The sequence below is a fragment of the Eulemur rufifrons genome, chromosome 24, assembly GCF_041146395.1.
Source record: "Eulemur rufifrons isolate Redbay chromosome 24, OSU_ERuf_1, whole genome shotgun sequence".
NCBI lineage: Eukaryota > Metazoa > Chordata > Mammalia > Primates > Lemuridae > Eulemur > Eulemur rufifrons.
In genome coordinates this window covers 6,356,687-6,372,686 of record NC_091006.1, presented here as the reverse complement: position 1 = coordinate 6,372,686, position 16,000 = coordinate 6,356,687, and the positions used below count along the sequence as shown (strand labels likewise).

The 16,000-nt window shown below is 47.6% G+C and overlaps 1 protein-coding gene across 17 annotated transcripts in view; it reads right to left on the bottom strand.

Moving 5' to 3' along the window:
- The window catches only part of ACTN4 (actinin alpha 4), a 71,040-nt gene extending 55,296 nt beyond the window's left edge, over nt 1-15,744 (bottom strand). For all 17 annotated transcript variants that reach the window (XM_069457715.1, XM_069457717.1, XM_069457721.1 and 14 more), the window contains exon 1: nt 15,495-15,744. In XM_069457715.1, coding sequence (XP_069313816.1) covers nt 15,495-15,656 — 162 coding nt within the window. In that variant the 5' untranslated portion in view covers nt 15,657-15,744. The remainder of the gene's footprint in view (nt 1-15,494) is intronic.
- Nucleotides 15,745-16,000: the final 256 nt, after the last annotated feature.

Genomic DNA, 16,000 nt, shown 5'->3' with positions numbered 1-16,000 from the left:
TGGACGCAAAGGCTGGGGAGAGGGCTGTGTCACTTCAGCTCAAGTGCGTGTTGCCACTTGATGGAAGATGCTTCTTTGAAGTTGCTGGCTGGGTTTGGAAATTGGAGTTCCCAGGGGGAAACTTCAGGAGAGGGGGTACACGTTTTGGTTTCCCACTGAGCTGCACATTTCAGCGAGCCCTTTGAACCCCTTTGAAGAGGAGACTCAAGCAGCAGACCCCACCTGGATGCAGGATGGTGAGCCACTGAAATTATTTTGAGAAGTTTATTGAGCATTTACAACATACCAGGCACTGTGCTAAGTGCTTTGTACACACTATTGAGTTTAATACTCAGAATCATCCTGTGAGATAAGATGACACCCCTTTTCTTTTTCTTTTTTTTTTTTTTTTTTTGAGACAGAGTCTCACTTTGTTGCCCAGGCTAGAGTGAGTGCCGTGGCGTCAGCCCAGCTCACAGCAACCTCAAACTCCTGAGCTCAAGGGATCCTCCTGTCTCAGCCTCCAGAGTAGTTGGGACTACAGGCATGCCCCACCATGCCCGGCTAATTTTTTCTATATATATATTTAGCTGTCCATATAATTTCTTTCTATTTTTAGTAGAGATGGGGTCTCGCTCTTGCTCAGGCTGGTCTCGAACTCCTGAGCTCAAACGATCCGCCCACCTCGGCCTCCCAGAGTGCTAGGATTACAGGCGTGAGCCACCGCGCCCGGCCAGACACCCCTTTTCAAAGGAGGGCACGGAGGCTTAGCCCCTGTCACATGCCCAGGGTCACGCAGCCAGTAGGTGGAGGAGGCCGGTGTGAAGCCCAAGTCTGTCTCCCTCTCAAAGGCTACGCTCCGGCCCTGGCCCTCTTCCCACCCCACACCTTTCCCACCTCACTACCTCCTGGTTCTGCTGCCAGAGCCAAGCATGGACATGGGGGTGCCAGAGGCACCTTCCCACAGGAGCTTCAGTGCTCTGACACCCCATCCCAGGGTGCAGCTGCTTGGGCCAGGAGACAGCCTGTGACACTGTGAATCCCAGTGACATCTGAGCCGCCTCCTATCTTGGTGGGTAGGCTGAGTGCTATCAGCTAACCCACCAGCTGAGCAGGCATCTCTTCCCAGCCCCTGGGTTCATGTAAGAAACTGTGACCCTGGATATTCTGCCACTTCTCCCCAAGAAACCTCACCCAAAACGGGGGTGGAAACAATATATTCCCCAAGTACAAGTAATGAACCCTAGGTTGTCTTCTCAAAGAACGTCCACCTCCCTATCATCTCTGCCTTTCAAAAAGGGAGAAACAGGCACCTTGTAAGGACTGTTGGGCAGACCCTGCCTGAAAGCCCTGACAAGGTGGGAAAGGAAATAGTAACTGGTTGTGCTAATATCCTGCGGCCCTCTCCCTAATGGCACCACAGTGCTTCGGTGCTCAAGCTACAGAGACTAATTCGATCCAAGTGACACTTTCCGCCCTTACTATCCCCAGCAAATCCTTCTACAGCAAACCTACTGGTCCCAGGTGGAGGCCAAATTCTCCTGGATGGTTTCAGCCACTACTTTACTTGCATGAGCTGAGCTATTTCATGGCTCTCATGCATCCTCTGAAGAGGGCAAAACTCCACCCGAAACCACACAGAGAAAGAGGCAAGGGCCGGCTACCCCAGCCTCATCTCACAGCAGGGCCAGAATGCAGTCCGAGTGTGTCAATTTTGGGAAAGTATTTCAAGGGCACAGCACTATTTGAGTCACACAATTGGCCATGAGCATCGGCATGAGGGTTTTTTTTTTTGTTTTGTCTTTTTTTTTTTTTTTTAAACACACTGGAGTATTGCCTGGGATGGGAACTCTAAGTTCCACAGACCAGCTCTAAGGCATTTATTTAAAGAAAATAATAGCACCTGGAAGCTTAGCTTGGCAGGCAAGAATAAACTCTTAAGGCAGAACACATCTAAGCTGCCCTCCTTGCAGGGACAGCATACGAGCTATGGCACACCAAACTGGCCAGCTACGGGAGTCCGTCCCATTCACCTCTCGATACAGAATGGCCGTCCCCAGTTTTGAGTGATCATCTGGACCAGGAGACTGTGAGGCACCACACACCCTGAGGGGCTATTAAGGCACAGGGCTTGGTGAGACCCTTAGACATAAGAAGAGAGTAAGAGAGTCTCTCTCTCTCTCTCTCTTTTTTTTTTTTGAAACCTGTGCTTATTTTGAAGAGACTATTGGCAAACTGAGAGCATATGCCTCAAAAGGCACAGAGCAGACTCCCACCTGGGAAGAAGGGTCTGGCCCACCCACTGTATCTGTGAGAGTGACAGGACCCGGAACCTGGAGTCTTGCCACTCAGAGGTTCTAAGGCATTGCTAAGACATACTGAGCACGGGGAAGGAACTGGTAGGACGGCTCGAAAGAGGCAGCTAAGGAATGCTGTTTAACTGCACGCAGGACCCTCTAGCACTAGCCCCCGGCCACCTGCCCGCAGCTGGGGAAAGGCCCCCCCCTCCTGCACACTCACCTCCTTTATGAAAGTTTCCATGACTGACCCCACCTGCCCTTATTCACCCCTTTCCTCTCCCAGGACACGGCTAGAGAGCTGTGGGCTTGTCGGTGTGCCGCTTAGTGTCCTTCTGAGCTCTCATGTGGCTTCGCTCTCTGCCCAACTACACTGTGAGCTCCTTGAGAGCATGGGCCGGGTCTCCGGTTTCTCTCATGCCCCTAAAGGCTCGGCACAGCTCCGCTCTGCAGAGGGGCCCAGCGAGGGCTGTTGTCTGGCCCTGGCGGTCATGTTTCTACCTGAGTGCTGGACTCCAGGACCCACGAAGCCCCAACTCATATTACACAAGAAGCTAGACGGCTACAAAATGCAGACCCACTTTGGTCATCAGCCTCTAATTCTGTTACCCAAGTGGCAAATGCTGAAATCTTTCAAAGTACCTTCCAAGTCTTTATAATGTGATAGAAAGAGGCGGCCTCCCCCCAAGAAAGCCTTTTCTATCTGCAGCAGCAACAACTTGGAGCAGGTTCAGCTCAGCATAAATGCATAATAAGCCACCCACCACGGAAACTTACAGCTGTATTCCAAACGTGGGGTAGGACTCAATATAATCTGACACATTTTCCACTTGCCATGTACTTTCTTCCCACTCTGAATCAATTTTATAAAGAGGAAGTTTTATTTTTGTATTTAAGGGGATAAGGATAAACACATAAACACACACAAACTTATCTCCCCTGTTATACAGCTACTTAAAAGATTTAACAAGTTCACATGAGTATGCTGCCAGGAGAATGGAAACCTCGCCATCTTCTTTCTAGCTGAAGCAGCTGGGCTGGCTGTGCCATCATAGGACACCTTCATATTGATTTCTTCCTTTATATTCTGTCGGCAGGGATGATTTTTGCTCCTGAATCTCATCAAGGATAGGGCAGAATCCTAGCCCATGTGCACGATGGACGCTTTATGGCTCGTGAACTTAACTTCATAGCCAGGTGCTATGTGTACAGAGGCAGGAGTGTCTGCTGATAGCCCAGAGCGCTCTCTTGCAGTTCCTCCCTCCCCGAGTAAAGCCACATAACTAGTTTGACCAGCTCTGCCTTCAAATGGGGAGCCATGGGCCCAGTGAAATCTACCTGGTTTCTGGACTGGCTTCCAGTGGGATACAGAAAGCTGAATGTCTCAGACTGAATCAGCCTGCATGTCTCTCTCTTTCTCCAAACCAGAACCACCCTAGCTCCACCCAACCAAAGGAAACAAGGAGGAAATACTGAGTAAATGAAAGAGGGATTTATAGAGAAGAAAAGGACCTAGGAGAAATGCCAGTTTAAAAATCAGGCTTCCTGGCTTCCAACTTCAAAGAGGGAGATTCAACATTTTACAAAAGATGCTTTGTAAAGCAAGTGACATCTCACCAGGTAGAAACATCCTCTTGATGAGATTGAAGGGGGCTGAGAACTTGTTCATGTGGTATAAGTTAAGTTCTCTGAGAAAGCCGGTACTACAAAGCCATTGTGAGTACGCAGTGCTGTAAAACTCCAGATTCAAAAGTTACCAATGCTTTAATCAAGTACAGGTGCCTACTGCGCAACGATCACACAGATAATTAAAGCTTTTGTTTGGTTTAATGTTCTACAGTCTTGGGATTCCCACTTTAGAAGCCAGTTCTGGTTTGGCCTGTCCAAGGGGCCTGGAAGGAAAGGGTTGTCGTGCCAAAGTCCTGGAAGCATGAGGTCCCTGAACTACTGGAGTCTAACAGGGACTGAATTTGCAGATACAAGTTGACTCCAGCTCTCGTCAGCACGTCTGACAACACAGCTCTAAGTGATCTGGTTGTGCCCATCTCTTCCCCTTGCCCTACCCTGACCACTCTTGCCCTCCTTCTGCTCCTCGGGGCTGCCACACTTAAGTTCCCTCTGCTTGGAACAGCCTTCACCTAGTGTTCTCTTGGCTCCCTTTTTCTCACCCTTTAGGGGAACAGCTGAAATGCCATCTCTTCAGAGACATTCCTCACTATCTAAAGTATCTACGTTGCACTCTCCTCCCCTCACCACCCTCTCCTAAAGCCATTTCCAATCACAGACTACAGCACAGTATGGACATAAGAGCATAAGCTAGAAAGCCAGAACTTCTAGGTTCAAATCCTGGCACTGGCACCTAGGCAAGTGGCTTAAAGGCCCATGGATCCATTTCTGCATGTGTTCTAGAAGGGTAACAAGACCTATCTCTCAGGATTATACAAGTCACTCCATATGAAGCACTTAGAATAATGTCCAGTGTCTAGCACAGAGTAAAACGCTGTTATTATTTAATTTATAGCACATAATCTTATCTGAAGTTACCTTCTTTATTATTCACTCACATGCTGTCTGTCTCCCCCACCAGCCTGTGAGTAGATCAAGAACCTACAGAAATGAGATGGAATCCAAGGGCAGGAAAAGAAGAGTAAAAAAATTTTAAAAAGGAAAAGAAAGAAATGAGATGGAAGGTGGTTTGCATTTGGTCATGTGATCTACTGGGTGGCCACAGCCAACCCCAAAGCAGGGGGCATGCTCCACAAAGACCCTCACTGCCCACACTGACATAATCCTACCCACAGAGCCCGAAACGCTACTCAGAAGTCTCATGTTTAAACTATGCTTGGAATGTCTGATAGGAACATACACTTATTTTTAGGCAAGAAAGTTGTCTCCCAAGCTAACCCCATGGCCCTAGAGCAGGCCCTATTTGGCAAGGACTGCTTTATGCTTATTTATTAAAGAGGCCCAGAATTTTCTCAAGTCTAAGGTAGCTACTAAGAGAACTCAGTGCACTGTGAGCCTTCTATTTTTAATGGTCAAAGCCTGTTCCCTTTGAATCTCCGTGGTGTTTCTATGCAAGAAACTGAGTGTCACTCCCTTACCTTACACAGCTTTGGGCTATGGTCCATTAACCAGTCATCCCTAAATTAGTTCACAGCTCTCAATGGGTTAAATTCTCTTCTATGGGTTGTCCCTCATCAGTGAGTTAATGAAAGTTACAAAGGGAAAGGGAAAATTCGTTTCAAAATATGGCCAAGAATTCCCTCCCCTGACTGGTCTAGGTATTTATTTCTTCTACCCTCACCAGGAGACACAGTGCTGGGTGACTACAGCCAACATCCCTGAAAAAGACATCTTGACACAGACCTTTCCGTTTTACAGAGTCAAGTCCTACCACAGTCTTGGCAGGGTAGCTCAAATGATCAAAAAAAAAAAAAGAAAAAGAAAAGTAACCGCCTCCCAATCCTGGTGATGTTTACCGTCTGGATACCTTCCACGACTTGAAAATCTGAATCATGACTGGTTAGCAGACAGCCTGTAACGGTGGATTCACCAGACTGCCCTTGAACCAGCCTGGCAAGTCGGCTGCTTCCAGACATTTTGAATTTTGAAACTGAGTTAATCTCATAGGCCAGAACTGGAAGATCACATAAGTCTTAAAACAAAACAAAACAGAAAAACCTCTGACCCTTCCAAATGCAAGGCACGCCAGTAACAACCAAAGTACTTTGTGAAAGCATTTAATATTTTCATCAAATATATAGTTTAATGCAAAGATACTCATCTTCTTAACGGAAAGAAGGGGGGGGGAGTCATTGGGAGAAAAAAGTATATTTACTGCCAAAGTTGTAGTAGGGAGGATGTGCATTTTTTTTTAAAAAAACATGACTGTGTTTGGGATTTGCTGGAAACTTTAGAGTTCTTTTTAATTTGTCAGTGTTTGTGAAAGCAGGCAAAAGATGCCGGCACATTTTGCCCTGCTATTAAGAAGTCACATAGCTGAGATTCCAACTCTAAATGCCCAGAGAAAAAGCACACGTCCCAGCCACAAAGCCAGCAGCAGCTTTCATGGTGTGCTCTCCTTTTTCCTCTCCACCTCTCACTAATCCCTCATTAATAAAATGGACTGAGGTAGGTCTCGGTAGCTCATGCCAGTAATCCTAGCACTTTGGGAAGTTGAGGCAAGAGGATCGCTGAGGCAAGGAGTTTGAGACCAGCCTGGGCAACATAGTGAGACCCCGTCTCTACAAAACATTTAAAAATTAGCTGGGTGGGGTGGGGTGTGCCTATAGTCCCAGCTACTTGGGAGGCTGAGGCAGGAGAATTGTTTGAGCCCAGGAGTTTGAGGCTGCAGGGAGCTATGATGACACCACTGCACTCCAGCCTGGGCAACAGAGTGAGATCCTGTCTCAAAAAAATAAAACAAAAATAAATATAAAATGGATTGGCCTAACTCCTACACCTGGGGACAGGGGGCTTTCATCCTCACACCCAGCATGGGCACTACACTAGTGGATATCTTCCTGTGAGACCAGCTGGCAGCATCTTTTTTCTGCCCAGGAGCCTAACACTCCACCATTAGTGCTGCCTTTGGTATGTTGGCACTCCCCAAAACAGTAAGCAAGCAACTCGGTTTCCATGGTGATATCAACTAAATATCTTTTACTCATTCATACCCACACTGAGATTGATCATACTGCACTAATGTGTTAACCGTTACACATGCACATACCAAGGCCCTGATGACAATGACTGAAGTCAGCTTCCAGTACTGCCCTTGGCCCTTGGCAAGGGAAGGACTGTCATTTTGACAATACAAGCTATAGACTCACAAATCCTGTCATTGTGACACCCCTCTCAAGCAACTTCTCAGCGTGGCTGGATGCTGAATCACTTGCAAGCAAGCTTCCTTCCATGATGGATGGATGGAAGGAAGGAAGGAAGGAAGGAAGGAAAAAAGACCGCATCTATTTCACTTCCTGGAGTGCCTCCATTCTGAATGGCTGCTAATTAAGACATTCTTAGAACTGGAATCAGAGTCATTACTACTCAGGAGGTAAGATACGGACACTCTTTATCTTAGCTTTTTTGGAGAGGCAAAACCCAAATGTGTTCCCTTCCAGACAAGAACAAGAAGTGAAGCACATGGCCTGTTTTCTGCACTGCCTCCGATCCACCTAGACCGTGGCTTTCACTCACTCTCAAAGCCATCAGAGAGGGGAAAAAAGATGAAAAGAAAAACCCACTAGAAAGCCAGTGACAGGCATCACTCAGCCTCACACACCTTTGGGGGTAAAACTTAAAAAGGCATAAAACAAACCACAATGTCTTCTTTATTCCTGCCTGAAGCCGAAGACACAAATGCTATTGTATTGCTGGTGTTCTAGCATCTCATTCCATCATTGCAACACCCTCAATATTTCCCAAGATGACTTCATTGTGTTCTGCAGAGTAGTAACTGCCGCTACTACTACTTCTGCCCCACGTGGATACTTCCACTGGAAGACAAAGAACCTGTTCTGTTCTCATATTTGAAAGAAAAACATTTAAATAAGCCTTTCTTAACTCGGCAGGAGGGTACTGCTCTCCTTTCAGAATGGAGGGTTCAAATGCCCAGATGGGGTAGCAGTATGCTTTATTCATGGGAGTAGCCAAGCTTTAAGTGTGTATGTGTTAGAAAACCGGAGCCTTAAAAAGGAAAAGCTGTATGAGAAGCAAGTGATAAACCCACAATTCTTACACAATCGGCCCTCTGTATACATGGGTTCCAAATCAATGGATGCAACCAACCATGTTTTTTCCGAACATATTTGGGGGGGGGGGGAAATGAATGATTGTCTCCACAGTGAACATGTACAGACTTTTTTCCTTGTCAGTATTCCCTAAACAATACAATCTATCAAGCATTTACATTGTATTAGATATTATAAGTAATCTAGAAATGAATTAAAGTATTCAGGAGGATACGCACAGGTTATATGCAAATGCTACACCATTTTAGGTAAGGAACTTGACCATCCGTGGATTTTGGGATGGGGGGGTGTCTTGGAACCAATTCCCCACAGACACCAAGGGACAACGGTATTTAACATGTGGCCTGGCTTCTTTTTTTTTTTTTTTTTTGAGACAGAGTCTCGCTTTGTTGCCCGGGCTAGAGTGAGTGCCGTGGCGTCAGCCTAGCTCACAGCAACCTCAAACTCCTGGGCTCAAGCAATCCTCCTGCCTCAGCCTACCGAGTAGCTGGGACTACAGGCATGCACCACGATGCCTGGCTAATTTTTTCTATATATACTTTAAGTTGGCCAGATAATTTCTTTCTATTTTTAGTAGAGATGGGGTCTCGCTCTTGCTCAGGCTGGTCTTGAACGCCTGAGCTCAAACAATCCGCCCACCTCGGCCTCCCAGAGTGCTAGGATTACAGGCAAGAGCCACCGCGCCTGGCCAGCCTGGCTTCTTAAAAAACAAAATCCAAGGCTGGGTTCAGTGGCTCACACCAGTAATCCTAGCACTTTGGGAGGCTGAGGCAGGAGGATCACGTTAGGTCAGGAGCTTGAGGCTGCAGTGAGCCGACTGCACCACTGCACTCCAGCCTGGGCAACAGGCTGTCTCAAAAAACGGAAACAAAAACCTACCCCAAAAGCCCTAACATTTGAAATAGAAGATTAATCAAGTATCACCCAATCACAAGCAATATCTTCAAGTCAAGAGGGGCTGTGTGTTCCTGGCTAAGTCACTGACCTGTTCACCTCATGGTGAATGGAGTTTTTTCTCAAGGGTGGCATGCACCCATGAGCGATTTTAAGGATTATTCACACTTTACATTAAACCTTGAATCATACTGAGAAAGTTATACTCTTTGATTCTCTTGTAAACCTGATAACTTCAAAGAGAAAGTCTCTGGTTGGTAGTGGTGAGTCTTTAGCACCTCACCAACACTTGTAATCTCTCTTATTAACAAAGAGAGCAGGCCTCAGGCCCAGAGCCTTCTGCAAAAATACCAGCTACCTAGAACCTAAAGGCACTGTTTTGTTTTCAATGTGTTTTGTTTTTGTAACTTCCTTTTATTTATGGCCAGGAAAGTTGGTTTTCCATTTGCCATATTCATATCAATTTTCCTTCTAAAACTTAATTTAAAATGTAAATTGACTTAAAGAAAATTACTAAGCATATAAAAGTGGTTTTGGAAAAATCACAAATGACTGAAGTTTGGGAAGCACGGAGATAAGCACAGCCAGACTGCTCTGGTGGGGGAACCACAGTCCCTTCTAGAAACACAGGATAGTCCCTCACTCTTGGGGTAGGGAGGAGAGAATGGGACTCATCCCAGGAAGGCAGGAGCCAGCACAGTGACAGGTGGCAAATAGCAAACCCCAGGTAAACTCAATCCACTCACTTTTACATAACACTTCAATAAATCACATCTAAGAAAAAGGCCACTGGCCTCTTCCAGAGTAAATACTGTTCCAACTAAAGGGAAGGCCACCAAGTTACACCAATCAGCTTTTAAAGACTTTCCATGGACATTCCAAGTTAATGCCTCTGTTGTTTACAAGAGAAAGGGGATAGGGAGGACATGAAAGAACACAACCAAAAAAGGCACAACACCAAGACAAATGTCTCAGGGGTTTTTATAATCCCAGGGAGACTGCCACTACTTGGATGAAACTTCCCGAGCACTGATATAAGGACGCTCTTGCCAGTTAAACATACGCAAAGATTTCACTTTCAGGAGCAGGTGGGATCCTTCCCCCCAGCCAGTTGGTTAATTTTTCACCTCAATAAGATCACTCTTTCCTGGTACATGTCGTAGAGGTTAAAAAAATAATAATAATAAGATCACTCTTTAAACAGGCTGGAATTTAAAACGATTATGTTTCTCTTTGATTCATTGAAAATTACACTCCTTGATACCTGGCATACTGACTAAAATGTAACTCATAAACCTTCCTAAAGAAAAGTAAGTGATACTTGTGCCACTTTCAGACACTTTATAACAAATTCTGGCGCCTACAACTGCCAACATTGTAAAACTAAGTTTCCTTATAATTCTGCTTTGATGTTTCAAAGTTTAAACCCATCCTGAAGGAGACTAATCTTGAACTCTCAAACTACCCATGATATAAAGCCTTCTTTCAAACTTCCACAGATGACAGTATTTGTATCTGGTCAAGTAGAGACTTCCGTCTACCTTTAATAGGCCAGTGTTTCAGTTACCACTGCCATTGAATTACCAACTTGCTATCACTTGCCTCTTATTTCCATGAAAAAAGAAAAGGAGAGGGAAAAATCTTAAACAAGGTAACATGAGTGTTTTTGTAACTCTGTAAACTAAATACATAAATAAAGGCAACGGAAGGAAACCAAATGTGAATGATGAGAACATGGACGTCACTAAGTGAAGGAAACAAGGAGAAAGCTGGGGAAACATTGCTCTGGAATATACTAAATGCCGGGGAAGAGACAAACATGTTGATATTTTAGCTATTCAGAAAACCTGAATGAGCAAATGATACTACAGCAAACAGCTGTTCGGTAATTATTTTTGCTCTTCCCTTCTCCCCTTCAAAAAATAAAAGCAGCAGCAAGGGAGTCGTTTTTTTTAAAGAACAACCCTAAGATCTGGTCAAAGACTCGTACAATTCCCAGCACGCTATAAATCAGTATAGCAAAAGCCTAAAGTGTTTGTCTCAACAGTCTCAGATTCCTTGGGCCTTCCCAAATCAATTCTTTTTTGGCTCCATTCTCTTTACTGTCATCTGCTAGAGAGAACTGCCAGAGAACTTGTACTATGCACTCAGTTAGTTGATTCTGAAAAAGGGTGCTGTCTGGCCAAAGTCTGCCATGACTGGAGTATATGTTGAAATGGCAGCAGTCCCCGCTCCAGAGGCTTGGACTGGAATCTAGACTTGTCCCTGCTCCCCTGCCATCGGGTTAACAGGGCATTTTGAGAGTGCAAGCCTGTATTTTAACTGACCTCCCTGACTGCACCTCAGGAGTTTGACAGCACAGGCAGCACCTGGATATTAATACACCACCCTCATTTCCTGGGTTGTTTCCTCCAACACTTTCACCAGACTTTGTGCAAAAGGCAGCCCACTTGAGGCCAAGCAATTGGCTTCCATTAAATGAAAGCTTTTAGCACCAGTTCCAACTGGAGGGTGAGTCAGCTCCCTGCCGCCAAAGTAGCCTTCCTGTTGGTCTCAGAAGCCGGAACCAGGGAGGGTGTTTCAAAAGGCAGAGGGCAATCCCTGGGCCACACCCTGGACTGCCTATTATTAAGTGAAGTGGCAGGCACCACTCCATGGCACCGACGGGATCTCAGAAGGCCCTGCACTCCCTGGCCATGCTCCCATACCTCACCTCTTCTTCAGTCAGTAGAAAAGTCATGTTTTAAAACACATTTTGGGGAGAAGGAGGGGGGAGAACAGAGTGCTGGCAGCTAAGCAGCTTCCTCTACCCCTCTCCCAAGAAGGTACATCCATGTATCTGCACAGTCTTGTTTTTAGATGATAATTGAGTTTGGTTAGTTTTTTTTATTTTTTGTAAGTATGTTATTCAATTTTGAAAACTGCTAAGGACCTGTTAGTCTTAGCCAGATCCTAAGAGGCAAGCAATTAGAGTAATGGAACAAAATAACAGATGGCTACTTTGGGGCCTCCATCATCGGCCTTAAAAAAAAAAAAAAATACTTGTAGAAAATAAAACACCATTGAACTTTTCAAATAATTAACTTACACCTAGTACAGCTCAAGCCAAAGGTCAGAGTCTAAACACTGAAGCCCCTGTAAACAGTGATGTTGCGATGAACATGAAAGCTTAGCCAGTGAGGCATTTCTTCTGGCTGTGATGAGAAGTCTGGGCATGACTATCAAGAGGTCTCACCCTCCCAGGACAGCAGAGGGTGGCAAGGCCACCCGTGCCCCTTTTAGAAACTGGGAGAGGGAACTGTGGCCCAGAACTATAATTGCTTAAGAATTTGCTCACACACCAGACCAGGGCTTCTCCAGCCCCTCAGGAGAATACTCATGGCCCTCCCATGTAAAAACTGTTGCGTAACCTACTTACTGGATAATGCCTTGGTTACAGGGGTCCCCAGAAGTCAGAGCAAAGGGCTTCCAGGTAGAAGTGAGATACACATGCCCTCTCACTTGGGTCAACTCTTGCTTAATTCCCAGAATAATTAAACTCTACCCACTTTAAGGGCCTACAGCTGTTCTGGTTACAGATTTTTTTTTTTTTTTTTTTAGTATGTACGTACAGGACACTTATCATAGGACAGTCATTCTCCCTATGTCCAGTGGCTCAGGTTTGAAGAGGCCAGAAGGGCAATCTGTCACTCACTAAAGTGACACTGCAACGTAGAAAAATCCCAGCCAGCCTGTTGGGGGAGGGAGGGAGAGTCTCTGAGAAGGGAGGGAGGGAACAGCACAAATTGGTGTATTCCTTTCCACTACTCCTTCCCCCATTTCATAAAGAATCCCTATCCCACAACGGGAAAGGGCACAGAAGTGAAACAATACTTTCCCCCCCACCCAAAATAGCTAAGTGTAAATATTCACTGGAGTAGCAGGACGTACTAGAATCTGGCCAATCCTGAGAATCTAAAGCAGCTGGTATTAGAGGACACTGTCAGCTATCCTTTTCTTCAACCCCGCCTGGCCCTGGAGGAGCTGGGAGCTAAGAGGAGGGAGAATTACACATGGCAGCGAAGTCTTGGGGTTCCAGTGACTCCTGGTTCCCACCCAGGGCCTGAATGGTGCCCAGCCTCACCCTGTGGGCAAGGGAGACTACAACCTCAAGCAGAACAAGCACACACCCTAACTCCCAGTAGGGAGTGGAACTGAGCTAGCAAAAGGAGTCACTTGGGGAGGGGTAGAAGACAGAAAGGGAAGGAAAGGGAAGGTCCCCCCCCCCCCCCCCCCCCGCCATCACCTGAAAAAAAAGGTTGAGGAGCTCATTTTCACAAGCAGCCAGAGCTGGAGAAGACAGATCCTAGACATTCTCAAAAACAGAGCCCCCTGTTCCCCTCCCAACTTTCCAAGTCTCTTGGCAACTCTTAACCTTTTCCAACCTGGTGCTGCCTCAGGCAACACATTGTTGTCGAGACTCCAGACTAGATCTCCCCTTCCCATCAAAAAGCATTTTTGTGTCAGCTATCTCAACATGCCCACCCCAAGGTACGGATAAGCACACCACTCCCAGCAAGCCCTGCCACCTCCCATTCCCCACCCCCATTACTACTGAAGAGGAAATTCAAGCAGACGCAGGTAATTTACCCAAGGTTAAGCCACCTCAGCTGCCTTGGAACTGCTGCTCCTTCCACACTTTCCCTCCAGACTGGGCTACCTGTGCGGAGCCCCAGGGCACCAACTCACACCCTCCAGAGACTTCTAGTCACACTCCACTTTCTTCCCTCAGCTCCCCACTCAAGCCCCTTCAGTCGTCCCCCATGTTCCTGAAAAATCTCCAGCAAACCCACTCTCCCAAGTCCTTAGAGCTAAAGTCTCAACTCCATACTCGTCCATCTTTATAGAATCACCCTTCGATCCCTTCTCATTTTACAGATGACAGAACTGCAATGAGAGATCAAGGGTTTTGCCTAAGGCCACACAGCTCATTAGTAATAAATACGGCAAGAAAATCCAGATCTCCAGATCACATTTAATATGCCTCTAATTTCAAGTACCTCCCACCCTCTTCACACACACGTCTGAACCCCCTCCCCCGACACCCACTCAACACACTCCTCTAGCTCTTACTGCACACACTCAAATCCTCTCTTATATCGACTCAGAGCTCACCCCCCCCGACATTGGATTATTCCCCCCACACACCCTAACACCTTCCCTGGGCCTCCCACTCTACTTCTGATCTCCCTTTCAATACTGTGGGTCCCTCCTAAGTTGCTTCCACACCCCAACATGCCACCTGAAAACAGACACTGCGTTAGGATCCCTTCACCTGCCCTTCTCTCCAAAAAAGACAATTCTTCCTGGACACTCTTCCTCCCAAAACTCCTTATTCTCCCTTTATGACACATATACGCTCCCCAGTCCCAGGACTGCATCTCCAAAAGTGCCCCCACGCCCAATTCCTTTCTCAGTCTATGCATCACACATTCCCTCTCTAATGAGACTTTCATTTTCCTAAACTAACCTCCCTCCCATTATCCGCCATTCCAGCTCACGCTCCCTCCCACCGTTCTCACCTTGCCCAGACTGTTTCTTCCTCAGGATCCTCCACCCTTTGCTGAGCTTTTCAAACTCCCAGCAATTCTTCAGAACCCCCTCCTCAAAATACCCCCAATACTCTCCGTATCCCCCTTTGGCTTCTCTGTCCCTCATCAATTCCTTATTCCTCCTCTCAATCTTCTCCTCTTCCCTTCGAAATACGGGACCCCAAATAAATCTCACCCTCTTCAAATACATCTTATTCGCAGGCCCCTTAACTTCTCCCATCAGTACCCCACCCTCTTCAGGCCCCTAGTCCCGCCAGACCTCCTTAGCACCCCTACCCATCCTCACACCCTAAGCCCAGGTCTTTTCATACCCAATTCTGTCCTTTCATCTTCCCGGCCTCCCTAGCCCTCCCACCCTTCTTCAGATTCCACAATCCCTTTCTTGGTACCCCCCCCCCAATCCATCTTTAGACTTCTGATTCTTCATCCCCTTTAGAACGCCTCCAACCTAAGGCTTCCCCAAGTCCAATCTTCTGCAGATCTTTCTGCACTCCAAATAACCCCCTCCATATTTGAGATCCTCTCCTGACTTCCCAAACCCCTAATTTTGTCCTCACCCACAAATTCCCTTCCCACATTCCCTCATTTCTGCCCCCAGTACTCCCAACCCACCCTCTGACCCTTCAATCCCGCCTCGGATCCCAATTCCATTTTAACCTCCCCCCCACCTCCTCTGTTTCCCCTAATTGCCCTCCCAGACCCTCCAAATCCTTCATCAGGCTTCCTGATTCCTTTTTTTAGCCTCCCATATTCCCTGCTCGGCCGCAAATTATTTTTTCAGGTTCCCAATTCCTTCCTCGAGCTCAGCGATTCATTTTCCAACTCCAAATCCCTTCCCAGACCCGCCAATTCCTTCTCAGGACCCCCAGTTCCCACCACGGACCCTCCAAGTCCCCCTTAGGACCTCCAACCCCTTCCCAGCCCCCTACCTCCCTTCCAAGACCCCCTCCAGCCCGTCCGGCCCGCGGGCCGCGCACCTTGCGCTGCTGCTTCTCCCAGGCCGGGTCCAGCAGCAGGTCCCGGTCCCAGTCGTCCTCCTGGGCCATGTAGTCGCCCATGCTACCCCCGCCGCCAGCGCCATTGCCCGCGCTGCTGGGGCCGTACTGGTACGACTGGTTCGCCGCGTGGTAGTCCACCATTCCGCCGCCGCTTGCTTGCCCACCAGCCGGTCCGCTCCCGCCTCAGCTCCCGCCCCTCTGCCCGAGCCGCCGCCGCCGCCGCCGCTTCAGCTGCTTCAGCCCGCCCTCTGTTTCGCGCCTGCGCACTGCCCGCCGCGCCTGCGCACCGCGCCGCCGCCGCCGCCGCCCTCCCGCGCGCGCGCGCCCGCCAAGCCCGAAAGGCACAAGACCGCTCGGCGCCTGCGCAAAGTCCAGGTCCCTGGCCTTCCCTCAGCTCTTGTACGAGCCGCGCCCCCTCTCTCGCGTGAACGCGCGCGTCACCGCGTGTGGGCGGGGCCAGATCATGAACGATTCCTGAGGCGAGT